The sequence below is a fragment of the Colletotrichum fructicola genome, assembly GCF_000319635.2.
Source record: "Colletotrichum fructicola Nara gc5 chromosome Unknown KSG_Nara_v1_contig01, whole genome shotgun sequence".
Classification (NCBI taxonomy): domain Eukaryota; kingdom Fungi; phylum Ascomycota; class Sordariomycetes; order Glomerellales; family Glomerellaceae; genus Colletotrichum; species Colletotrichum fructicola.
The window spans coordinates 5,076,308-5,102,631 of record NW_027094051.1 but is presented as its reverse complement, the minus strand read 5'-3'; the positions used below and the strand labels follow the sequence as shown (position 1 = coordinate 5,102,631).

The window sequence follows — 26,324 nt, the reverse complement described above, 5'->3', positions numbered from 1 at the left end:
AACATCATCAAAATTTCCCCCAACCGCTGGCCGCCAAGACTCGCTCTTTCCGGTCAGTATCTGGCGAGGCGTTCTCAAGAGAACCTGCAGACGCAAGATGCGACCCTCATCGAGCCTACTGCTAGCTTTCATCAGCGCATGCTGTACAACCTCAGCCAACCCGCTGCAGAACAGCCGACACAAACAACACGCGCCTCCGCGTCGCACGTCTCCCGCAGAAGTATTCAGGTCCACCGAGGATATCGCGCCGGTCCCGACACCAGCTCCCAAACTTCGTTATCGAAACGCAAAGATTGAGCCTCGATCAAAGGGTTCAGATACGTGTGGATTCTGGTCTTCTTATGGAGAAAGTCAGTAACGACTCGTGACATAAAGGATTATTTTCAACACTGACACTTTTCTAGCCGATTGGCAGACTCTACTTTGCCACACTGAGGCTTCGTGCCAGACGTCAGGGACCGTTTTTGGATGTCGCGACGAGCCATACACGGGATGCATAGACGCGAGCAGCCCGTCAAGCTTGACATCTTTGTGCGGAAACGATGATTCTTACGACGGGAATATTTGCTGGTACGTTGGGCTAAATTTTCCGGCGGCCTCTTTACCCAAGTATTGCCATGATAACTGATGCTAATGGGAGTTGCCAGCGTAACGGTTGCTGAGCCGACATGTTTCATGTTCGTTCAGAATTACGGATTATCGAGTACGGTCACAAATCACAGATGCTGGCAAAGCATGTTTGGGCAATGGAACGCCCAGTACCTCGACACAACTACGGGCTCGATTGCAATCACCTCGATTGTGATAACGAGGACTGCCCTGGTGCTAAAGACCCTATCATCAACTGCATCCTCAACAGCGGAAGCTGCATCAGAATCATCTTCTTCGGGCGGTTCAGGCGTGTCAGGCGCCGCCGTCTCGACGACTGGTGCCATCGTGGGTGGTGTTGTCGGCGGCGTCACCGTGATCGCCATCGCAGTCTGCGTTATCGTCTGGCTCATACTCAGACATAAGAGACAACGCAAGGAAGAATATGTGCATCCCATGACACCGGGACCCTTAGAGCAATTCTCCATGCAGCCGTACGTCGCCTCCCCTGGTCCCGGTACGCCACGCTATCTGAGCGGGTTCTACGAGCCAGAAAAGTACCAGCCTGTGCCGATTATCGACCCAAGTTCTCGTGAGGCGCGGGGATCACCGAGCATCAGCCATAGTAGGGTCAATGATAATGACAACGGCGATCGAATTGAGCTCGCATCATGAGATTTTGATGATAGGTGTGCATATATATATTGGAGTGAAGACGTCGTTATTAGGCGATGGGGGGCGATATCAGCAGGGACAGTTGGTCATGTTGTTGAGGATTGATGAGAGATACCATTTACTTTCATAGAAATCAACCGTTACTGAACCCAACTTGAAGCTTTGATCGCTCAAACCATGCTCGAGAGTCCAACCCATGGTAAGCACAAGAATCCTCCACAAGTCGGTCTCGTGACACGACCTGGTGGCGAGAAGCCCCCGAGGGATCACGGAGGAGTCGGACAGTCCGACTCTTACACCTTGGCAGCCTTGCCATGGCTGACAAGTGAAAACTCCAATTGGATGGCTGTCCCGCAACTTGAGAGACATAATGGCGCGCAGTGCGACCGGAAGTAAAACAGGCAACGCCCAGGTTGCACGAGAGCTGCGAGACATTGAGGGGAAGAATGCATCCTTCCGCCCAGAGGGATAGATAAGCAGGCCAAATGCCATGTTGGCACTTTATTCGAAGTCGCAGTTCCCGTGTTCACATACGATGTCTTCAGACTCTTGCGACATCAAATTCACGATGCACCGCCTGTCCCGCCTCTTACTCTCGGGGTTAAGAGCCCTCAGCCCACAATGCTCGCAACATCCCAGGGCCAACACATCTTACAATCCGAGTTATCGCACACCGAATCAAAGTGCGAAGGCAAAATACGTCGTTCAACCCACACCTCGTCCCAAAGATCGCGTTCGAGTCCGAGAGCCCAGCATCGATTCGAGCATTGAGCTCGCTCCCCTACTCCCTCTCGAGTTTGTCTGAACGTTGAGGAAGTTTCAAGGCAGTGGAGAACCGGGGTTCTGAAGTGACTTAGGAGGCTAGGATATTCGCCTTTGTTCACTGTTGTCTTACGGATAAGGCCGCGATATAAAATTGAGAGGTCCATGAAGGTTCCTTGGTGATGAGAAGAAATTTGTCATAACACATTGTTGCAATAATTTATTCTTTGCCTCTCATCGTTGGTTTGGTATTCCTCATGACTATATACAAGGGTCTCCAGAGCAGAGGTACAGACGAATAAAGTCGGAGGATTGTGGCTTGCGATCTTGCATGACGGAACCATGATGGTTTCATCCAGAGCGTGGCCATGGGTCACTGTTTACATTGCCTACTTTCTTCTCCGTCACATGGAGGTTTGTCCCTTCACCTTTAATTGAACACGATTCTGGAAACCTCGTTCTTTCAACCGTCCCCGCAAGACATCCAGGCTTATCCAAAGCCCTTTAAAAGGGCTCAGGTGGCCGTAATTCCATGGAACAACGCCAATGTAACACATCTTCGCCCAGCGTGAGTGTTAATCATTAAGGAGATAGTTGGCCGACTGAGACCAGCGAGGCCGCGCGCTGTCTGGGACGTTAGGCGCAGAGCAAGAGATACCACAGCCCCTTCGTCGCCCTTCAACGTCGGTGGCCACTGTTTCCCCTGGCGTATTGATATGTACCTTTACATAATACGCCGTTGTTGTATTGTTCATCGAGATAATCTTCAGACTGGGCCCTCATTATGCGGGAGTCCATCTCGCAACTTGTTTCCCAAACACCGTGGATGAAGACGATGATTTCTCGTTGGAGAGGCAAACTGAACCAAAGAACCATCCTATTATACAAGAACCACCTAGAGTAGCTTCGCGCTCTTACTATTTCCGAATCGGACTACTTATAAGGTCAAGTCCGAGGCTCTCTTGACAACCCTACCAATTTCACCGCTTTCGCCCCATTTTCTTCTTTGAGCTCAAACACCAATCGTAAAGATCTCGTGAGAACAAATGCATTTCACATATTCCCGGGCCGTGTCTCGCAATCGGAGTTACCTTGGCTCTCCGCTATCCGTCAGCGTCCCTCTGTGAGTTATTCCGCACCATGATAAGAAAACGAAGCAATGTCGAGGAAGTCTCCAGTAAGATGTTTTTCGACTCTGGCCCGCCACCATCATAGATAGAGAGGCTTCCCGAGGACTTGACTTTTTGTTGTGAATCTCAAATTCAACATCAACATCACCATTGAAAACTCTGCAGTCAGCTCCCGATAAGCTTGTCACATTGCTTTCTTGAGATGGCCATGACAAGTTCGGCCAAGACGAACGCACACCTATTGGACAACCCGACTGAGGCGGTGACACTGCGCTACAAGCCGTCTTCGTAGAGATATGATATGTATTGAATGCCTCCCTGCAATTAGTTTTGTAACGATAGACGGCAATAGCTCGGTTGTACTGTTTGTTGGTAGCTTTTGACCATGCATGCAAGGCGGGCTTCACAAATCGATCAGATATCCTCAGCAAACGTTAGAACCAGACGTCCGCGGTTAGGATATGCGTCTATACGCCAATGAATATTATGCCACCAACAAGAAGAGTGAACAGCAGATAGGGGAGGAACGGTCCAAAAATGACGAGCATCGCCCATTTGAGCCATCACCAAGTCCAGTTTAGTTGTCGAAGTCTGGCACTTATGAATCACAACGGCAGGGCCTGCATCAATACATCGCAAGATGGCAAGACTCGGACCATGACCACAAGCGTGCTTGATGCCAGCAAAGATCGAAGTCAAACACATGGCAAAATTGCTTCAACGTTGACGGTCCAAGCAGACTTCGATATCAAAGTCTCGAAACGACGCAGTAGGGCCTTAGCAGCCCCAAAGTCGCCTCCAAAGACAGCATTCAAAGGAGCTATTGCCCACCACGAGCGCCTCACCCGTCGTAGTGCAGAATCGACTTGGCATCCCGTCTTGGCACGAACGCTTACAATCTCCAAGAACTCGTTGGAGAACTCTCTTCCGCACCGCTGAAGACACACATTGACCATCCTCACACTCGCTTGCACGCGGGTCAGACGTGGCACTCTAGCTCTGTAACGTTGAAGACAACCTCTTCACCCGAAAGATAACGACATAGCTGATAAGTGAGATAAAGGCTCAGGTTAACCCAAGACAGCTTGTGCCGACCAAGCTTTGGCCGAGCCGGAGAGCGAGGCCGTCTCCCGTTCGGTGACTGGCCTGTGAGAAGTGATAGGCTGTCGGCCACCTGGGACGGCCGAGGGAAGAATGCCAGTCAGCACGACGGAGGCAGACTCTCTGAGACAGGTCTGCATGATGGTTCTAGGCACGCATGCGAGTAGGCGCGCCAAGCAACAGCAGCGGCCGAGATCTCCTTTTACCAAGAAACCGTACGACGATTGTCGACGCGTCAAATATAGATGGCGGCGAAAGGACTATCGATATCGAACCAAAACGCACACGTCCAGAGCCGCCCGCAGCTTCACCGCTCGTTTATCCCGGTCAGGTCTGGGACCCTTTCGGTGGCGAGCGGCGAGCCCTAGACGAGCGACCATCCTGCCAAACGTCTGGACCGGGGAAAGAGCACGAGAGGATACGGAGCTGTACATAATCGCAGTAGGGCTGACTAGTGAGTTCCGATGAACACATCAGGTACCCGTGGGGTGCTGCGGGCACTAGGTAGGGGTCGACGCTGGCTACCATATGTCCATGCATCGCGAAGTTGCACCAAACGTTGCAAATGGTCAGCGGCAGCCACGTGTGGAGAGCCGTTTGAGCCAATCCGCAGACGCAATAGACTATGCTGCACAGCAGTTTCCCAACGGGAAAAAAATTACAGAGTGACTGGGGGCTCACGGGCGGCTTTTTGGTCAAGCCAAAGAAATTCAAGGTCGATATCTAGCCGTCGGCCAGGCATGTGCTTGCTAGGGTTCGGTTGGTTGTTCCGTGGGCAGCCGCAGACGGGAAGGGTGTAACTGACACTGGCGTACCCAGCACGCCAGATTGCTGGGAAGCGAACGAGCCACTGAGCTGCGAGCTTGTTTGCACGAGGGCCACCGAGACGGATGGCTTTTTTTTGATATCGCATCACCGCCAATTTGTCCATCAACCACGGCGGGATGAACAAAGCATCTGCCCTAGGTGGTGCTGGCGTTTGTGACGTCGAAACATCCGGGATCCCTCGCTCGCACAGGAGGAACATCGGCATGAATAGGGATGGTTTCAATAGGGCCACATCCTACCCGAAGTCTGCATGTTCGCTCTCGCGTCAGTGGAGCGGCTTGAGCGGATGGACGATAATGCAAACCAACGAACGGGATGGGAGAGCAGACGAAGAGGAAACGGCGGCGAACAGGGCGGCGTCGCGTAATAGAATGAGCAATGACAAAAAACGAAAAGCTCTTGGCACCAATACGAGCGCATCCTGTGCACAACCTCTGGCACCCCGCGCACCTAGGCCCGAGATGGAGCGAGTTGCGGCCGGAGGACCTTCGGTTGAAGGTGGAATTCCATGTATTTCGGACGCTTCCCCCGGTTTTCAGTTCTCCGAGTGGACAGGGGCACCGGCAGGGCCAAGCATCTCTCAGGGTTGCGGCGCACCTGCCATTTGCAGGGCAGGCAATGGAATTACTGCTTGCGGACTTTCGGACAGACGGTGAGGGGCCCCGTGTTCCATTGGCGTGAGGTTGGAGTTGTGAAGCCATGCCGAGCCCAGCCAGCCTGGAGCCGGACAGGAGGAGGAGCGGTTGGAGGCAGCGAGGTCCGCAATTAGGAGGCCGCCAGCTGCAGCTATCCCATGCTTTCTTGCTATTGTCCTGCAGACAGGTGCAGATACCCCAACCCAACCTCACACTTAGGGCCATCAGCGGCGGCGGCACCAGCAGCAGGAGGGTGTGCCGCAGGAAGCTCTGACCTCTTGGGGCCGTTTGACAGCTCGCAACTAGGCACAGCAGCTGTAGCTAGGAGGCGCACAAGAGAGCTCCCCGGCGCCAATCTGCTGATGCTCATCGGCAGGTGATCTGAGCCGGACGACACATGGGAGATGGGAGATGGGCATCAGAGGTGTGCGGAGCCCCAGTCGAAATTGAGAGTTGCGGAGCGAGCGAATAGGGAGCCTGGTCAGTTGCGCCAGACTCCAGAGGCACGCACACACATACATAATGTAGCGGGCGCCGCCGCATCGGAAAAAGCGTGTCGTGTCGACGAGTCGAGTTGATTTGCGTCAAGGAAAGAGGGGTTGAAAGACATGGATGGGAAATGCCTCATAGCGGAAAGCAACTGCAAGAGTGGAGTGGCATAGGCGTGTGTTTCTGATCTGGTGGCAGGATCATGTCTGTTGAGTCTGATGGACGTCGGCTCGCTCTGCAAGTTGCAGTCCACAACTGAGGCCAGGATATGTGAGGGGGAAGTACCGCCCTAGCGAAAACAAGCTGGACTATCGGCAGCAAATTGATGTGGCCGTACCGGCAATCTGGGACGGATGCTGGCATGTTCGTCTTGTGTTCCCATTGTCTCTGTCGGCCGCATGCCCGGCTAATACAGAGCGCGCGGGCGGGGCACCACTGCATGCAACTGAGGGATGGGATGGATGAACGACAGCGTGGTGGTGTAATCAATGAGTACTGCTTCGCCAAAGTACTTTGCTTCGCTGGACAACGAACATAGTGCATCCATGGCAGAAGGGCGTTGAGCTCGCAGCGAGTCTAGCGTCTGGCTAGAGGCTTCTTTGTCCGCGGCTGTTGCAGTCGAGTCATTATATTACTGCGGTGCAGCCTCCCGTGTTAGTCTGCATATGGCAGGGCCGGAATTATTGACTTGGGGGGGTCGGCTCAGATGTCTCAAGTCCCCCGACGCAAGGCGGGAGCGATCGAGACACAGAGGCAGAGGTCGGATGGGTGACGAGGTGTCGAACTTGGTTGGCGAGGCGCGGGTGGTGATGCCGTTGCGGAAGCCGGCGAGACGGCGCAAGTGGACAACTCGACAGCGGCGGCAAGCGCGGAGTGGTGATGTGCGAAACGGAAGACGATGAGCTCATTGCTGAGATGATGGCAGAGAAAGCAGGGAGCGGATGCCAAGAAACGTTGCACAAGTACATGGGGGCTCCATGGTTGCGTTGTCGGGCAGTTGAGACAATCCCGAATTTCTCCTAGTGTTGAGAGTCACACGACCTGGGATGAGGAGGTGATTACTGAAGCTGAGTGATGGATGGATGGGAGAGGATCTGAAATGCGGTGCAGGGCAGGGGCAAGGGCAGAAGGAAAAAGACGAGGTGCGTGGGATTGGACGATGAAGAAGCGTGTCTGTGCTGTGCTGTGTGCTGCGTGCAGCAGGAGGGGACAAGAGGGGACCTGACCTGAAGAGAATGGACTTGGAAGCCCTCGCTCGACTCCATACAAAGACACAACGCCTGCAGTCGAGTCGATAATTCGGAGGTTGCGCTGAGTGCGAGGCGGAAGAGCTGCTGCTGCTGCTGGCACGGAATTGATCAAGATCCATGCAACCAGTGACAGATGGAAAGAAAGGCACAAGAAAGAAAAGAGGAGACTGACTCTGGTGACGGGGCCGATGAAGAATGGAGACAAGGAAGTCTCAAGGCTTGACCTGTGATTCGGTACCGCAAGCCGGCTTGGTATTTTGGACAGCAGGTGCGACCCCAACAGCGACAGCAGCAGCGGCAGCGACAGCGACGGCGAGGGCAGCTGCAAGTATTCGACGGGCTGCTGCAAACGTCATCGCCTTGCGCAAACACTGTGCGGGGGAAGGTGCGGCTAATACAGCTTGACAGTACGGCGCTTGCCGCGATACTGGGCGCCTGCAGGAAAGAAGACATCCCTCTCAGTCACAATTTGGCCTCCAGATGCAGTTGCCAGTTCAGTTGGGGGGTTTTTGGAGGCAGGCACGACTGGGGAGGTACCTGCCCACTGCCCTACAAAGTTGCGACCCAGTTCTTTTCGTCCCAGAACACACTGGACCCGTACCCAGAACCCCCGCCAGACCCAGACCCAGACGGTAGACCCCGCCAGACTCGGTAGGACTTTACCTTCCTTGACATGCAATTCTCTCCGGTTTTCGTTTGCTGGCCCGAGGTCATTCGCCTCTCTACCCTTTTTTTTCCCTCGCGCTTTTTTTCGTTAACCAAATTTTCAACCTCGCACAAAACCCCGATGGCCCGAAATGAGCCCGGGAGTCTTGAGGGGCGCGAGAGGGATAAAAAAATCACCAGAGACTGGCAGAGATCGCCCACAAATCCCAGCCCTCGGTGGCCAGTGGTTGGCAGCACCGCGAAACACACACGGAACACGCGAGAGAGAGCTGAAGGTGTTGTCTCTCTCATCTGGGCTGTACTCTGTCAGAAGCTACCTGCCACACCTGCCTGTCCAGCTGCCACAAGCCCAAAGCAAACGGCCGCACGCTCGCTGTTGGCTGCTGTCTGCTGTATGCTGTGCCACGCTATGAGGTCGTCCAAGACTTTTCCAAGCCCTGAAAAGACACACAGTCCGCAGGCAGGTCCTTGTGCACCTTGCGCGGCCTGCAGACCCTGTTCTTGGCTTTTTCTCAAACCAAAAGACTTTCCGCTGAAGGGCGACGATGGTGGACTGTGAACTGTGGGTGCCACGGCACGGCGCACCAGTAACCACGCACCAGCGACCAGCGGCATACCGGGCTGCCCCTCCATCGTTGGTCGTTGGCCCGGCTCGCATCTGAAATCTCGCGCCTGGATGCAGCCAGCCAGCCCACTGCCGTTCGCGAAGCCGCTTTTCTCTTTGCAGATTCAGGCTTGGCTGTCCGATTCGATGCCGCAGCCCACTCTTTCTTGAGCACCAGCCCTGCCTGTCTGCTTTACCACCAAGTATTCGTCCATGTCATCGATCAAACCGCACGCCATCCTCCGACCATCCTGGCGAGAACAAGAAGCTTGATGTCCTTTGACACATGCCCCGATACCCCGGACACCTCATCACCGCTAATCATTGCTGTACCAGCCATTCTCTGCCGCGATTTGCCTGCCAGGTGCACTCAGGGCAGCGCGGGACAGGCCCGGGCAAGCACGGCAAAACCGCAAACCCCAACCTTTGACGCTGTCGACCTGTGATGCCAAGTGGCACGCACGCTACGTTCCTTCACTACAACGGGAAAATGATGGGCTGCATGTACGTGCTGGCTGGCTGACTTGCCTGCCGTTCCCGGGGCTTCCCCGAAACAGGCTCAAGGTGAGGAGGGCAAGAGGAATGATGGATGCAATTCTACGTAATGACACGACTACCATCGCCACATGCCGACGACATCCGCTGCTGCCACAGCCTTTCATTCTGGCAGGTTTTGAGCTGACCTTGCTCAGCGCGCCCAGCGGATGCTGCTGCTTATGTCATGGACGGAAGACTCGCTACCTCCACCAGAAAGCCTGTCGCAGGCCGCGGGCTCACCTCAACAATGGGCCGCGGGCATCACCGTGGAACAAGTCTACGTAAGTTGCCCTGCGTTTTGAGTACTCAGGACGCGGAGTAAACACACTGAGACCGAGCCACCGACTCCATCGTGTGTGTCAGAGTGGTCGGCCGGAGGTATTGATTACATGGCGAGTACGGAAGACTGACAATCTCGAGAGTAATAATTCATCAAACCTAGGCAAAGACGGATACCTCTGTTAGGTAAGAGGTCGTGCAGGCCGGCGTGTACCTGGCCTGCCCCAGACCGAAATGCGCAACCCGTCTCCATCCAATGCCTTTCCGGCTCCCGACTCGCCAGTCGGCGGACTTTATTGTCATTGAGGTGAGGGACCTGCGACTCCATCACCCCGTCTCTGTGCCTCGACTAGTCAGTCTGCGCTGGTGCGCTGCGCGTCTTGCAGGTCGTTTTCCTCTTGCCGCCTTTTTTCGTCCGTCATCCACGGGTGGCCCGAATGCATGTATCATGTATCGTTGAGCTATACGAAAAGCTGTCCAATATCCAGCGACCTCGCCCAACCGGCCGTTCATTCTTCTTACCCTAACCTAACCTTATTATTCTTGTTCCTCCCACGCTGGTCCACTCGTCTCAGGCCTGTGGCAGCGGCTACGTTATTGCTGCTGCATCTGGTGCCTGCTTCCCGCTCAGTATCCGCCCAGCGGCCGGGGGTGACTGTGGTTCTGGGACTGGATGTTGCGTTGCGTTGGATGGCGGGCAGAGGGAAAAACAAACATTGAGTTTTGTCCATGTATCCGTACATGTCGAATACCTTTGGCAAGTTAAATTACACTGCCTCTATTCGGTTGACTCTGGCTCGTTTCCACCTTTGTCCGCGGCGGTACCTAATCACAGCTTTTTTCTCCTTTCAGATAGTCCCATCAGTCTTGGCTTTCTACCCTTTCCCGCACCCCTGATCACTGCCTCGAATCCTTCAATCAGACTCCCCCATTCGTACGGAGGCTCCCGACGAAGCGGGAAACGAATACGCCACGCTCGATAAAGAGGTAGCGACGGTCACAATACCAGCGACAGTACTTTGGCAGATTTTTCTATTGTACTTGTAGCATGCTTCCTCCAGCCACCACCGTGGTGGAAAATACCTCTACTGCTCTTACACGCGGGTGCGGCATCTCGCAACGACCGCTTACAAGCGCACTTGGATGCTATCTCCCCACACCAAGGGCCGGCAAGGAGTGCGGCACCAATCAGCCGCCTTGTCTTTTCGTCAGTGACTACCCGGTATCCTTCCCAACCTCTGAGAACTCCCACAACCACGTCGTCATCCGCAACACACAACCTCTGGGGCACTTCACACAGGTCCCGTTTTCTTGCCTCGGGACATCGCACCCTGCAGATTCCGCGCCTCTTTGCCCTCGCAGCGTTCACTGGTCTGCTACCAACGCCTTCGCCGACCTTCCAGGAACTACAGAACACTAACTTGGTATCTGACGAACAAACGGAACGAACCAAGGACCGACCAACGGCAACAATAGTCACACCGACCACACTTCTTCCACAGGCCCGTCTGCGGACTTCACTTCATCCATCCAACAAACCTGCCACCTCTCGTGGGGTTGCTGACATATCGAATCTCTGGCGGTGACCAAGCCTTTTCAGCCCTCCTCCCTGGAACACCTTATTGTTCCTGCCCCAGGTCCATCCCCTGAAAAGGTCACCTTTACCACATCAAGAGACCCGGACTACACCTCACACTTCGCTTACACCGCCCGCCCGCGGCCTTTTTTTCTCTCTTCCCTCTTAGCAAAAGCGCAAAAGCTCCAAAAGCGGACACCACCATACGACGAGCAAAAGGGTCGCCATCGAGGGACACCAACCACAACAGGAGCTACCGCCCATCAGCTGGGAGCAATAGTGCGCGCAGCACCAGGGCACCTCAGGTACCTGTGCCAGTACAGGTACCTCAGTCGACCTGTCCCAGGCCGGTGGAGGCAGCAGACCACACCTCACCTCTCCAGTTGCGCTGTGCAGTACGGATACACTGCGTTTCTCAACTGTACCGAGCTGCAGCCTGCAGGGCAATCCAATCTTCCTTTCGTTGCCCCACCACGCCCACTCGTCGGCCCTACCTACTTTACCTCAAAAGACGCTACACATCCTGCGCTACTTACACCACAGGCCACCCGCCGCCGTCGCAACCTGCCCGCCTGCTGATTTAATTTTTTTTCTCGAATTTGTTTTTTTTTTCTTTCTCGCTGTCGCCAGTCGTCGCCGCTCCCACCACCCTTGGGGCCTGCCCGCACCGCTGCACGCTGCACGCTGCCCACTACCACCACAACAGGACCACGCCAGACCGCTACTGGACCGCCCGCCGACGCTTCTGGGCCAGGCTCGCTCACTCTCCGACCGCTTCTCGACCCTTTTTTTTTTTTTCCCTCTCTGCACCACTCCCCTCTCCATCTCCGTCTCCCTCCTGTCCTGCACTCGACCTCCCCCTACATAATAGCTTAATCCCTACACCCCGTCCCAACTCCTTCGTCTTATTACTTCTTCTCCCGACCTTCTTCCCTCAAACTCTGTACTCGACGGCAACCCCAATTCCCTCTGCCGGGACCAAATTAGAAAAAAGGGGGTTGAAACAGGTCTGCTATTTTGTCCGCCCTGCGAGTCACGTCTCTTTGGGCCCGAGCCCTCCCACTGCGCCGAGGCGTTCTTGACGCCACAGCGTGCCCTTGTCAGACCTGAGCCTCGAGTCTCGACGGCCCTCCCGAGTCGACTCGAGTCGCAAGACAGAAAGACTGTTGTCCCCTCCACCCCCCGCCAGCCAGTCTTCACCCGCCCGCATAACCCGCCAACGCTGCCCTCTGCAACACCGCGCAGACCTGCGACCCGCGGTTTCTGCTGCTGCACCTACCCGCGGCTGACACCAACCGTCCGTCACCGATAGCCGGAACTAAAAAAGAGACAACAGGAAAAAAAAAGACAGAGGCGAAAAACGAGAAGTCGGTCGCATTCGCGTATATACCGGCTTCGTCCTCCCTTCGCGCCCACTTCAAACCTCGCTCGCCAACCTTCAACCACACCCCTGCTGCTGTTGCGCATGCCGCTCATGCCCTCAGCTTCTCCAGCAATGGCGAGCCCAACAACCGCTTCGGCGGCCAGCTCCAAACCTTCGTCCGTTAAGTCGGACGGCAAAAAATCGCCGCGTTTGACCCCGCAGAATGGCCAGCCCATTACCAACGGCAATTCGTCCCACGAGGCCCTGCCGAAACCTGCCGAAAAATCCTCCATGAAAGACAAACTTACGCGCATGTTCTCTACGAAAGACGTCACCAGAAACGCTATTGAGGTCCCTCATCGTCCGCGCGGTTCCAGCTTTAATGAGAGCACAAAACCCCAACCCCCCAGCAGGAAAGCATCAACAACCACCGCAGAAAGAGTTCCCGAAAAGCCCGCTTCCAAACCCGTCAAAACGCCCGCCAAAGATCTCCACCGATTCATGGTCAACCCAGAAGCGCAGGGTGGCCACGAGCACCACCTCAAGTCAAGTCGCAGGCAAGAGAAGCTCTCCGACATGTGGCGCACCCTCATCGGCAAGAAGCAGGACCAACCTGCTGAGAATGACCTCTCTCTTGTTTCCAACTGGGTAGATACCCTCAAGGCGGAGAAGGAAGACATGGCTGGTGATAAGAAGAACGGCCCGAATGCGACGACGACGCTGGTGGAGAAGTACGGAAAGTGCCAGGAGGTTGTAGGCCGTGGTGCCTTTGGAATCGTTAGGATATCCCACAAGAAGATTGAAAACGGCACAGAAAAGTTGTTCGCCGTCAAGGAGTTCCGTCGCCGACCTGAGGAGACAGAAAAGAAGTACAGCAAGAGGCTGACTGCTGAATTCTGCATTTCCTCGTCGCTCCGACACCCCAATGTCATCCATACCCTCGACCTGCTCAAGGACGCCAAGGGAGACTACTGCGAGGTAATGGAGTTCTGTGCGGGCGGTGACCTGTACACCCTTGTCCTCTCGGCCGGCAAGCTGGAGGTGCAAGAGGCGGACTGCTACTTCAAGCAGATGATGCGTGGCGTCGAATACCTGCACGAGATGGGTGTCGCCCACCGCGATCTCAAGCCCGAGAACCTGCTGCTCACCACCCGTGGCGGCCTCAAGATCACGGATTTTGGCAACGGAGAATGCTTCCGCATGGCCTGGGAGACAGATCCCCACATGGTCTCTGGTCTCTGTGGCTCCGCCCCCTACATCGCCCCCGAAGAGTACACCGACAAGGAATTCGATGCCCGCGCCGTCGACGTCTGGGCCTGCGGTGTCATTTACATGGCCATGCGTACCGGCCGCCACCTCTGGCGCGTCGCTCGTAAGGACGAGGATGAGTTCTATGCTAGATACTTGGAGGGTCGTCGTGATGAGGAGGGGTACGGTCCCATTGAGTCTTTGCATAGAGTGAGTTTTATGACCCTTTCGATTTTTTGTTCCCATCTAATGTTTCTCCAGGCGCGCTGCAGGAATGTGATCTACTCCATCCTGGATCCTAATCCGACCCGCCGCATCACGGCCTCACAGGTCCTCAAGTCCGAATGGGGCCGGGAGATCAAGCTGTGCAAGGCTGGTGAGGAAGGTCTCTGATCTATACTGTTCCATTAAGTACTTCAATGTTTGGAGCCTCTCAACAACGCGGCGGAAAAACGGAAACGACCGGATCACTAAACTGGTCCCACGATAGAGGATGCATCCGCACGAACAGGATGCACGACCGGCGGCCCCTTGAATTATCTATCAGCCTGCTTCGATTCACCCATTACACTTGTTTACCTGACGATTTACGACACCCCATGCGACCTCGTTATCGCGAGCATCGGCGTTCGGCGTTTTCCTCATCCTGCTTACGACACAACCTTCTGTTCAAACGTACATATGACACCCACACCCGTCATCGGAACGGGCAATCGCAGAGCTATGCTACAGAGCCGGGTCTACACTCTTCTTGGGTCGACTGGGCCTAGCAGTCCCCAACCCCTACGGAATGAGCCATAATGAGCGACGGGATTTGAGACGCACTGAAGGTGGGAACCGGCGGGCTTCGTGGATGGGGCAAGCCGGAGGGCCAGGGAGGGATGGATGGGATGGAAGGAACTGGGCAGGACGGACGCAGCGGCTTCTGCGTCTTTCCTAGGGCACTTTGGGGAGACTGCATGCTATGAGTGAGCTGTCGCTGGGCTCGCGCGCGGCAGGCGACTCTCTGGATATGACCTTGCGGTCTCCCCTTGACCTAATCCACTCGCTTTACTTCTGTAGTGAGTGGTTGTATTCTGAGCCAAAAGACCCAAAGAACAAAAATTTATGAACAAGCAAAGAGGGGCGCGGCATGTGGGTGATCATTCTGTGACTGCTCGGTGTGTGTGCTCACCCAACTCTTTGCCATCAAATTTGCTACGGTCTTTGCGGTATGGCAGGCAAGTACCTCTGGTCACAGCACAAGCTCGGGGGCGGTAACAGCACACGTTGCTCCTCACAGGCGAGGCAAGTATCGTCATCTGCCCACGTACGGGCTCCTAACCGAGCCGAGCGCCGGGGCAGAAAGGTTCTCTACGCGCCCACCTCTTCGTCCTGGAGGCATGACGCAGCGAAACCTTTTTCCTTATTTTCCGCCCTGGCATCTGACAGATGACGATTCTACGGGCGTGGAGGATAGACAATACGTCCACGGGAAGCAAGGTTTGACATTTCTGCCCTCTCCGGGCACCCGACGCGTCGTCCGGGAGGCAAGTCAAGACTTTGCTCGGGAGTCAGAAGTGCAATGCGGGACCCGCGCGACCTCCGTCCGTTGTCTGGCCGCACCGAGGCTTCCGGTTTGGTAGAGTCACCGCCTCGGCTTGGCAAACGGGCTCAGTGACCTCCATCTTCGTTCACTTGAGGCGGCGCCGTCTTGGCTGTCCATGTTGTTGAACTCTCTGGCCAGATCGTCTGAGAGGGAGAGTGTTCAGTTCACACAAGACAAGAAAGGCGCAGCAGGTTTCCGCCACGAGAGAACAGTGCCCTCTGCTTGGCACGTCTGGCGAAGACGAAGTTGTGTGTGGCATTTGCTAAGCTTGGCATCGCCTGACTGAGGGTTTTTCTTCATGCCCCAACATTGTCCTAGACATATGCACACACGCACACAGGCAGCTGTCCACGAGGACTGGGGTGCGTGTGCCTTGTTCGAAGGGTGGCGGCGGTCTGGATCCGAGTAGGTATTATTCTCTGTTTCTCCCCGCAGCCACGATGGTGGTAGCCGCCATGAGGCGCGATTTTGGTGTCGGCCAGCACAGAACAGCACACCCACCAGAAATGCGCAGAATTCACACCGCCTCTCGTCGGTCGTCGCCAGCTCACCGAAGAGATCCTTCCAATCCCAGGAGGGGGGGGGGGGGGGGGGGGGGGGGGGGGGGGGGACTGACTACACGAGATCCGGCAGCCTGGTAGACGGCGCGGCAACGCGGCACGCGGCACTAAACCTCTAGCACACCACACCTTGGATCGATCTCGGCCAGCGTCATCGACGGTGGCCGTTCCAGATGCACGTCTTGTCTCTGATTCCTTGCATTGCAGTAGAGGGGGAAAAACAAACGCTACTTGTCGAGTGCCCAACGTGGCGCAGCCTACCCCCTCCTACTTATCCCAAAGGTCACGAAAGCTTGCCCTTCCTTTGCTGTCGTGGCTCCCTCTCTCTGCTCTACTTTAGTGCTGCAAAAGCCTAAAAGTCTTTGGGGATGCGATCCAACAGTGAAAGAAAGTCTAAAAAGATGCGCCAAAACACGCCGAGTGACCAGACCAAAACAAAACCGCAAGCCAATCGGCCCAGCCCAGCCAGCGTGCGTCCTGAAGAATGGAAACATGCCCTCCTCCCCCACTAACCCGCACACAGCCACACAGAAGACACGACAAAGGCAAGGGGAAGGGTGAACAAACACAACGAAAGCCGCCTGCACCTCCCGCATCCGCATCCGGGACCGGGGCTTCGGGGACGGAGACCTTAGGCCTCCGCCTTTCTGTCTGAAATACGTTCTAGTACAGCCCCAGAACAAAGGGAGGGGGATAGCCCCCGCGGGGTCCGAGACATACACCATCGGGGCGGAGGCGGGGTCCTACACCCCCGGTCGCCGCAGTCTGCGGTGCCGCATGGCCGCAGGGGTGAGGCATCATGGGGGCTTGCTTTTGCATATTCCCCCGGTGCGGGCCGAAGGGGAAAAAAGAAATGTGTGCGGGAAGGGGCCCGCGTGCATGGTGCCGAGCCGGCCCGGTCCCCGGTCTTTCGGCCCCGCTTGGTTACACCGGTGCGGCGGCCCGGTCGGTCGATGCCGGTGGTGGTCGACTGTCGCCGTCTTGGCTTACCTGCTCTGAGCTGTCCGGCTTGCATTGTGTCTTGCCTTGATGTAGTTTCGAACTGTTTGTAGTTGTAGTCGAAAGGTAAGTATGCCGCCGCCATGGACAAGTGACCGTATTATCGTCGTCGGCGACTTGGGCACACTCTCACCTGACGATATCTAGGCACCTTCGCAACATCCTTGGCTAGCATATCGGTAGACGTGTCTGTTCTCATGTTCAATATCCGATGAAGTCGGCACAGGTCGTTCTGAGCTGGCCCCCAAGATGGCCCCCCACCTCGCCCGACGAAGCCACCCCCAACGATGATGATATGTTGCATGCCCCTCCCACATACGATCCCGCGTTGATACACTCTAGTTGATACCGGATGGTGGGCGTAACAGATGTGATGGCACCCTCGCTGGGCATCCAAATCTATTTCTTGCTGGGAATGGTGGGAACATCACGATAGCTTTTGCCTGAAGCCTCCAGGCTTAGGGTATCATAGAGTTATTTGCGTCCTTGCGCATCAGATGCATGAATGTGGGCAATGTCCGGCAACATCAGACAACAGTCCTCGTCGTTGTGTCTTCTCACTCACAATTTCACGTCAAGACGTAAATTTCACTGTGTGCAACAGATCAAAAACATAAACTGAACGGTAAGCCCAAAGGCTCTGTATATGCGTGCCAATTCTTCACTACCATTGCTCCGATATACATTGCCTAAGCCGGTAGAAACGCCGAGGTTGGCGGGCCGCAAAACGAAACAGACACACCGACACAATCGGCCCGCCTTCTTCCTCCTCCTCTCAGACGACCCCAAGATAATACATACAGAGACGGCTTCTCTCTCTCTGTTCGTGAATCTCGTGCCAGCCCGGTCATTTTCCCGTAAAATAAAAACACCCAGAAGGAAAACATGGACAAAGCAAATAAACGCCTCAAGGCGCGCCTCTTTGAATATCAGTGCGAGAATCGAACCCTCCCCGAGACGTAAACCTTCCCCTGTAGAATGGAATCATCCCTGAGCCGGTAAGCGCCAACCAACCAACCCCACCCCCACTTGCGCCCGCCGGCCGCGTGCAGCAAAAATCGTCCATCGCTTCCTCAGGCGAGGAACTGGAAGTCGTAATGATCGGTTTCGTTCGTTTTGTTGTGGAGAGACGTGTGCCGCGATGGTCTCTCGAGTAGTTACACAGACATTATATCCCTGACCCAAATCCCCCGCCGGCCGGTATTTTTTTCCTCTGATCCTGGTGTAAGGCTAGCAGCGAATATCAACAATCAACGTGAAAAAGACTGCTCCGAACCAATGCAACGTTGTCGAAATCGAGTCGACGAAGGCGCGGGGCCGGGTCCCGCTGGTAAATAGTGGCCAAGGAGCATGCGCGTCAGGCTGCCCACTCCTTGGCTGAAGAGAATCGAACGTTCAAACACAAGCCTTTAGGAGTGGAACAGATCCCAGGCCCTCTCGCATATCCGCAGGAACTCCTCCCGCTTCTGCTTCTGGGTCTCTGGGCTGTCGCGGCCGGCACCGAAGGGGCCTCTCCTCTGAGCGGCGGGGCCGTGGCCCAGAGGGGGGCTGCCATCCTCGTACTCAGCGCGAGTACGGCGACGGCTGGCGCTGCGGCTGGGGTCTGCGGCTCTGCTGCCAGGGGCAGGGGACGGAGGAGTAGGGGGCTGGTGAGCACCGCCGTAGTGCACAATCTTGGGCAGCAGCTCGGGGCGGCCTCCGGCAATGTCGTGTTGCGCCTCCTCGGCGGACTTGTATTCTCTCGGGCGACCAGAAGTCGGGGGGTGCTGCATCTGCTGGGGTGGGTGCCCGGGCGAAGCCATGGGTCGCGCGCTCTGCTGCGGGTACAGGGAGTTGGGAGCGTTCTCGGGGTGGCCAGAAACCTGTCCGAAGACGTCGCTGATGGGAGGCAGACGGTTTTGCGTCTGGTTCGCGGGGACGTGGTGAATGTGGGAGGTGTTGGAAAGGGTGTTGGGCTGGTTCGCAATGTGGCGAGTCAGAGGAGCCGGGTGCTGGCGTCCGGTGAAGGAGTGTCCCAAGGGCGCAGACTGAATGACGCGCTCGTTGGCGAACGACTCGGCAGAGGGCGGCAGGATGGAAAGTTGTGCCTTGTTCCTGCGGGACAATCCCGGGGTCTTGGCGGCGAATTGCGACACGGGGTCCTTGCCAGCGGTATCGGGGCCGTCGCCCTTGGCCGACTGCTGCATCCTTTGCTCAATGATCATGCGCTGCTGATCTCTCACGCTCATACTTCGCTGGAGCTGCTCCTTCATAATCGGGTCCTGAGTAACGAAACCGGGCGAGAGGCAGGCCAAGCCGACCTCTTGGATGCCCAGGTTGTCCCGAGCGGTCATAGGCCTCGCCGTTTGAGGGGTGTTGGAGCCCGGGTGCGCGCCCTTGTTGGAGAGATCCAGCTTACGGGGCCTGTGTCGAGTGTTCGGCAGGTCCGGGGAGTTGGGTTCCTTCTTAACGACGATCTTCGGCGGGCCGCCACCTCGAGAGCTGTGAAGGAATCCCGTTAGCTGGTTTCTACGACTCGCATGAAGAAAGATTACTCACGCGCTGGGAGGAGAAGACTTGGGAGCCTGGGCGGCGCCCCTGGGGCTGCCGCTACCTGAGCGATGCGCGGCAGCGTTGGGGGTGCCCTGAGGGGCGAGAGTCCTTTGAGCGGCAGGCGAAGAAGCTCCATGCTGGGCAGAGGGCGCAGGAGCGAGATCTGAAGGGAACGACGGTCTGTCGTGAGGGGCCGGAGAGGGAGCCATTGCAACTGCTGTGCTCATAGTTGCTGCGGGGTGTGAAGGTGGATGGTAGGAAATAGGGGGAAGAATCCGTTCGATGCGGAATGCTACTGTAGCACCCGTGTCACCGTTTGCCGTAGAGAGTGCAGTAGATGCCTCACTCCGGTGAATGGATGCCCGAGGAAGCTTTGGAGTCGCTTCTCGTATTTGGGTGATTGCGAGAGGCCGCGATCGTGTACGCAGTGGGTTCTAATTGGCAATGTCGTCAAAGGTCGGGCGATTGAGATGCGCGATTCTCCCTTGCTCGCCGGTCCAGTTTTAATGGGTCGGGGTTCAGAAATCGTCGCGGCGACGAGTCTGGTGTGCTGGGATGCGCGACTGTTTAGGAGGCCGAGGGTTGGTGCCAAGGACAAGAAGGACTCGGTCTGGCGATGCTTGGTCGGCTGGGCCTTTGAATCGGAACCGGGGTGGGAGGGAATAAGAGGAGGGCCTTTGTCCCCTTTTCTTTTTTTCTCTCTGCGCGGATTGGTCGCTGCGATGGCACCAAAGCTCAAAGGCCGAAAGGCTGCGCTTTGAGGCTTGACGAAAGTGGCCGAGAGCGGGCTGGGATGAATTTAGGGTGCAAAAGTGGGTGCACTGGCGACGGTGGTGGTGTCGCTGCTGGTCGCCGTAAATTGTCGAAGCGCGGGCGCGTGGTTGGTCTGCTGATATCGTTCGTGGAACAAGCCGAGCAATTTAGAAGAAAAGACAGCAGCAAAGAATAAAAAAGCTGCTGCTGCTGCGTAGTAGAAGGTTCGGGACTGGTATGTACAGTGCCGATGGATGCCAAAATTACGAGTGCCTGGAGCAGGTGGTCGGCATGAATTGACTGATTGACAAACACAGTACGGTCGAGAGAGTCGGCTTGTGTCAGGTGGTGTCAAGAGCAAGGGAGCGCGCTTCAGGCTCAATTCCTTCTCGTTTTTTTGGTGCTCTGTCAGAGAGGCGCTTGCTGGGTTTTTTTGGGGTGCGTTAGGGACGATCCAACTGAGTCGGTCGGTCGGGGGTATGTAGTATAATCCGTATTAATTAGGTCGCGCGTAAGAGAGACGGTTGACTGTATTCTTTTCTGGACTTTCTTTTCCGTTCGAGTCGCCAGGGACAAATTTCAGTGAAAGGAGAAGTTGTTGTTTGGAAATAGCGAGAGACTTCGTCTGCGACGTCGGGGTAAGAAAAGGTCAGGCGCGAGAGGTTTTGGGAGATGCCAGGAAGGGGGGTAGGAGAGAAGAGAAGGGTTAAGAAGGTTGAAAGGAAGCGCTGGACGAGACGAGGGTTACAAGAATGAGGAGGATGAGGGGAGGGGGGTGTTTAAAGGTGATGGAAGGGGGGGAGAAGGGGACCGGGGGGGAAGGATAGGTGTGTGGTGTGTGTGTGTGTGGTAAGGTAGAAGGGACGGACGCGGTGACAATTCAGTGACAAGTGAGTGTAAGGTATCGAGAGGCTGCGACACGATGGACGAGGATGTGTATGAGGGACCAGGGCAGCTGGGATGACCAGGGCCCTAGATTTTAGGACTGGGACTGGGGCTCTGGACCGGGACTGGGACTGGGACTGGAACCGGGCCTGGGACGTCGGATGGGCAAGGATAGACAGGAGGAGGCAGACAAGAGCATCAGGAGGAGCAGCATGAACATGGGGGAGATGGCGGGAGAGCGGGAGAGGGGTCCTTAGCTGACCTGACCTTTACGGATACAGGAAAGAGTTAACAGGTAGAAATCTGTACCTACTGCAGCAGAGTAGGTAGAGTGAATGCCAGATTTCTTATGAAAGGGGGACACGGGAGTGACACAATTATGGCCCAGCCGGCACACTTGACCCTTTTTGCGCAGGAAGAAACCACAGAACACCACAGGGTCTTCCCGGTGTGGATGCTGCAGCAGCGTACCTAGCCAAGATGCGATTGACTGGTTTGAATTCCATCCATGGCTGATTTAACGAAGGGGAGGGGTGGCGCATGCAACGTTTGAGGGGTGCAGAGAGGGAAATGCTGTCTTTTTTTTGCAGTGCAGCTCTCAGTCATCCATCCATCGTTTACTACGCAGTACCATTCTTGCAGAGAAGACATCGTCACATCACTTTGAGCAGTACCTAAGGTAGGCAGACATACCACATCACCCCAGGCCACTGACAGAGGACAGAGGACAGAGGACAGAAGACAGAGCTCGTGAAGCAGCACGGCGTATCAGGCGCACCAGAAATAAGTGGCAGCCCACCTCAGGCGTCGGGTCAGAGGCCCCCGGTGCAGTTCGAGGTTGGTTGGTTCGCAGCGTGTAGCAGCAGTGGAGGTGCTACGGCGATAGCCTGCTTCATCCTCGCCTGTCAGTCCTTCAGACTGATGAGAAGACCATCAATCAGCACCAGGGGTGCGCTGCTGTATGGGCGAGCGGGGGCGCCGCTTAACCTCCGTAGGCTGTTTTACATTGATGTTACTTGCCAGAGCACCAAACCCTTCACTTCCCAGTCTTCGGATCGCCGGGCCCCTGTCTCTCTGTCTCTTGTCTCTGTCGCTGCCTCTGGTCTCTGGTCTCTGTCTCCGACTCCCACACAGCCCACACTTCCCCTTTGGGAAGCCCAACGACGGGATGACAGCAGTTGCCCTCGCACTAAACAGGTAGGTGCTCCAGGCAAGTGCTCCAGCAAGCTTTCCATGCTGTCCATGCTGCTGGCTGACCCGTCGTCGAAACTTGAAGCTGCACCGCCATGATAGTGTGAGGTACTTACCATAGTACACACCTAGTTGAGGAGGAACCTCCTAATATCACACCAAGATGGATGATATGTCCCTCCGGCCTCTTCTCCCCAATGCATCATGTATATGCTTCCATCTATGCTTCCTTCCCCTTGGCCTTGGGCAAGCAATCAAGGCACCTCTGCTTGCGTCATGCCCAATACAGACAGACTCAGGTTACCTGGTAATACATTACCGACTTGCAGCGTTGGTGCCCAGAGGCAGAGGCGGTGGTGCCTTGGGCCGTCCCACGGGTTGCAGCAAGAAAAGCACACTACTGTTTCTGATTGGGTTCGACAACCCCAATGCCGCCAGCCAAAGATGCGACACACGAGCCACCGCTCGCCCACTTGCCCAGTCCCGTCACCCTCCTTTTTCCCACCAGATTGTCAGGATTGACACAGATTGGCACCATGGATCGGCCATCCACAACACCGGACGACAATTCTCCTTGCTACAGACAAGACAACCTGGCTCTGCCTCTGCTCTGTATATGCTCTGGAGAGAGGAAAGAGGTTGTGAGGCACAACCAACACCTCTGCCACCCATGTCCGTCCCTTCGTCCCGTGATTACCGCACTCTATCAAAGACAAGACTCAGGAACAAGCACTTCTTGCAACGCTCCTTCATCGTCATATCTAGATGCCGACAACCAACTTGGAGCAAGGGATTGCCGAGCACGCCACACACTCTTGATCCGATTAAGGTACGGATAACGGCGAGCGAAAAGACCAGACGGAAACACCAACGGCGGGGCTCATAAACTCTCGACTTTGTCTACGACAAACCCAACCCCTCAACCCCTCATCGTATCTATCCTGTATCTGCCTGGTATGCGTCAAAGTACACTGCAGATACTCGCCGCCCATTTCGACTGCATGCTTCGGCAGAGTTGCCGCGGATTACGAATACAGAGGCATCCAAATGCCATCTTGCGGGTTGCGGGATTCTCATGGTGCGGCTGCAACCCTGTGGCATCGCGAGACGTGGCTTGGCCCGTCGTCGTCGTCGCCCTCGCCCTCGTCGTCCGAGTTGCGGATTGACTGACACCAGCTGAGAGCCAGGCAGTCCGCCCATCCTTCGCTGCGCAATAGCCCGCATTGCTTGCTTACAACAGTCGTATAAACAACGACCAGATACGCACTCGGTCCATCGCGATCCCATCTCTGCGACCCTCACTGACGTTCCTTACGTACTGCACGCGCACTTGCACTACGTAGCTCCCCTCAGCTCGACTAAACTTCTCACCAAGCCCTGGACGCTTGCTGGGATGCGGTGCCCCTCGTTCACATTGCTGCTCACCTTGTCTGAGAGCGCCCCCCGGCACTAACACGACTGAACAACCCGCACCTTGGAGCTGCCAGACCGGGCATGCCCTGCCAGCGGGGCAGACAGAACCGGGACTCGGTTGTTTCAACCTTTGCAGCATGGAAACGTCCATCGCTTTCACCGCCGTCCCATGCGGTACAGCGCAGAGGAGAGTTGAGATGGTTCCCGTTCTCGCTACGCCGAACAAACTGTGGGTTAAGAGCCAAGGTACCACATCAGGCGCTGGACGAAGCGAGCTCCACGAGGATATTGTCGTCATGCCGCTGTCGCCGAGGATAAAGCACCAAAGAAGGACTGGACGATATCGAGAAGCTCTCAACTTGCCACCGGACCCTGAGCACAGCCATACTAGAGCCGCCATAATGTACATTCAATCCAATCCAATACGGCCTGGCCGGATGGCCTGTGCCTGTGGCAGTGGCGGTGGATCACCGCCCAGCCCAGCGCGTCTAACACCCGACCTACGTTAACAAGTGGTGGTATTGGCACGCCTGCGCCTGCGCTGCGTGCGTCTGTCTGTCTGCGCTTGGTTCATGCGCCTGTGCCTGAGCAGTTCCATTCTCCTCCTAATAGTCCGTCTGCTATTAATTCCCTCCTTTCGCCTTCGCCGCGCGCCGCCATCATCGACGGAGACAGCCTGCGGGCCACATCAGGCCAGCTCGACGCTACCACGCTACCACGCTCCCAAGCTCCCAAGCTCGTGCAGCCCAGCGCAGTCCGGGCGCCAGTCCCCTTTTCTTTCTATCCCATCCGGCAGATTGAAGCAACCCAGTGCAGCATCCAAAGGAATAAAAAAGTCAAAATGATTGGGGGCGACGGCGCCCGCGAGATGGAGGGCGATGGGAATGCTCCGTCTTGATTGGTGGCTCTACAACAAAGAGCCTAGCCCACATACGGGCAACGGCTGGATCGCATTCACCTGCATCCCTCATACATGGTTCCTTAGGCATGGAAGGTGTAGGTACTCGGAGGCCCCTGTGCGAATTTCCACGCCGGGCCAACACCATGGAAAACAAACGCATCTTGGCTCACCGTCGGAACCACGAACCGAATACTCAAAGAAGAGACAAAAGAACCACAGTGGGAGGGGCTCTCGATCCCCGATTAACGACGGATAAATGGCTTTCTGTTTCTCTGAATCCTTACGCCCCATGGGCTGAGGCGAGAAGCGAGTGAATCGATCCATTGCCAACCCGATAGCAGAGCCTTCAATTTCCCTCGACAGGTTCGGAATATTTTCACCAAACTTCAAACATTACTCTCACCGGCGAAATATAGTGTCTCCCCACCTTTTCCTCCTCCAGCATGCCCCCTCCACGTCCGCCCTCGACGACCCCCTGATCACATCTGACGGACCCAACAACTCCACATGGATGAATCTGCACAAGATAGATTACCCAATCGGCCGTCGACTTCCACCAGCGACTTGGTTCGTCTCTCTCCGTGCCGTGTCGCGGCTCAACAATGGGACTGAGAAGGAGCACTCTGTACGGATAGGAGCTCCAAGACATCGGTCAGCCCGCCAACGCCGCTGTGTGTTCCCACACCTGTCGAGTTGTCCTTCCTCGATGCTGATTGCTTCTCTTTGCCGCGCTACGAAGATGCTTTTCCTTCTCGACGGTCCAACAATACGAAGCCAAACCATCCAGTGCCGCCATCGTATTCAATATCCCGTGCTCAGCACTGTCTTACCTCTCTCCCTCTCTCTCGCGTGGATTACCGACCGTGACAGCCGTCGCTGGCGATCGGTAGCCACTCATAGGGCGAGTGGCCACTGCTGAAACCCGCCCCTCATTCGATTGAATTGGCCTGACCTGACCTGACCTGAGCCGCCTGAAGGCTGGGCCTGACGAGATTAGTGCTGGGCCGGCTCACCTGTCGCTGGCATCCTCCGCACTTTACCACACTTGCTACGTTCAATTGCTCGCGGCTCTTCTGGGGCACGCAGGCAAGAACCAGACAGGCTCAGGAACAGGAATGGGCACAGGCACAGGCACAGAGGGGACAGGGGGGGAGGGGGCAAGGGGGGCACCTTCATCCATGACAGAGACGTCCCTGAAGATCCCGGCCTTATCCCACGACCGTTAAGCCGCAACCCCATGTCCCACCAGCCATGTCCCTCACAAGTCCATAAGAGGCTGAGTTGATTGAGGTGTGGCACTTTGTTCCGCACGAGCCAGCGGCGGCAGCACAGCAGCATGAACTTGATGAGCGAACCCAGGTCTCCAAGAGCAGATACGAGTCGGAGAGTTGCGACCTTCTCCACGCCTGTGTCATCGTCACTCGTGCCGGAGCCACCTCCTGCGCCCATCGTCGACTGTCAAATTTCCCTTCATCCAATGCGTCCATGCTGGCTGTTGCCCATAGACACTCACACGCACATGCACACACGACAGCTGTGCACCTGCTCTGACAGAGGCTGGCATTTCATTAGTCCATTGGCCTTCAGATGTCTTTCACCCGCAACGCTGGCTGCACCCGCACCCCTCTCGACGTCGACGCACACCACTCCACCCCCCAAAATCCCCACCACGGTTCCAGGTTCGTCGTCGACGTTACATCCCCTAAAAATTCTCTTCATCCTTTTCGGGACAACAGCCTTTTGCCCACTTGCAGCAAGTTTTCTGGGTACG

At 56.0% G+C, this 26,324-nt stretch overlaps 4 protein-coding genes across 4 annotated transcripts; 3 read left to right on the top strand and 1 right to left on the bottom strand.

Annotated features, from left to right (window-relative positions):
• Nucleotides 1–97: 97 nt before the first annotated feature.
• On the top strand, nt 98–1,263 carry CGGC5_v001435 (uncharacterized protein; the record flags this gene model as incomplete). Its single annotated transcript, XM_032034483.1, has 3 exons — nt 98–350; nt 405–570; nt 648–1,263. The coding sequence occupies 3 exons, from the start codon at nt 98–100 to the stop codon at nt 1,261–1,263; spliced, it is 1,035 nt and encodes a 344-aa protein (XP_031886430.1).
• An 11,352-nt stretch (nt 1,264–12,615) lies between these two features.
• Nucleotides 12,616–14,124, top strand: hal4 (Serine/threonine-protein kinase hal4; the record flags this gene model as incomplete). Its single annotated transcript, XM_032034482.1, has 2 exons — nt 12,616–13,941; nt 13,993–14,124. The coding sequence occupies 2 exons, from the start codon at nt 12,616–12,618 to the stop codon at nt 14,122–14,124; spliced, it is 1,458 nt and encodes a 485-aa protein (XP_031886431.1).
• A 2,156-nt stretch (nt 14,125–16,280) lies between these two features.
• CGGC5_v001433 (uncharacterized protein) lies at nt 16,281–16,534 on the top strand (the record flags this gene model as incomplete). Its single annotated transcript, XM_066150832.1, has 2 exons — nt 16,281–16,349; nt 16,403–16,534. The coding sequence occupies 2 exons, from the start codon at nt 16,281–16,283 to the stop codon at nt 16,532–16,534; spliced, it is 201 nt and encodes a 66-aa protein (XP_066009954.1).
• Nucleotides 16,535–18,287: 1,753 nt separating this feature from the next.
• Nucleotides 18,288–19,637, bottom strand: CGGC5_v001432 (uncharacterized protein; the record flags this gene model as incomplete). The annotated part of the gene is made up of 2 exons (XM_032034481.2): nt 18,288–19,359; nt 19,417–19,637. 2 exons carry the CDS (start codon nt 19,635–19,637, stop codon nt 18,288–18,290), a joined length of 1,293 nt encoding a protein of 430 aa, XP_031886429.2.
• Nucleotides 19,638–26,324: the final 6,687 nt, after the last annotated feature.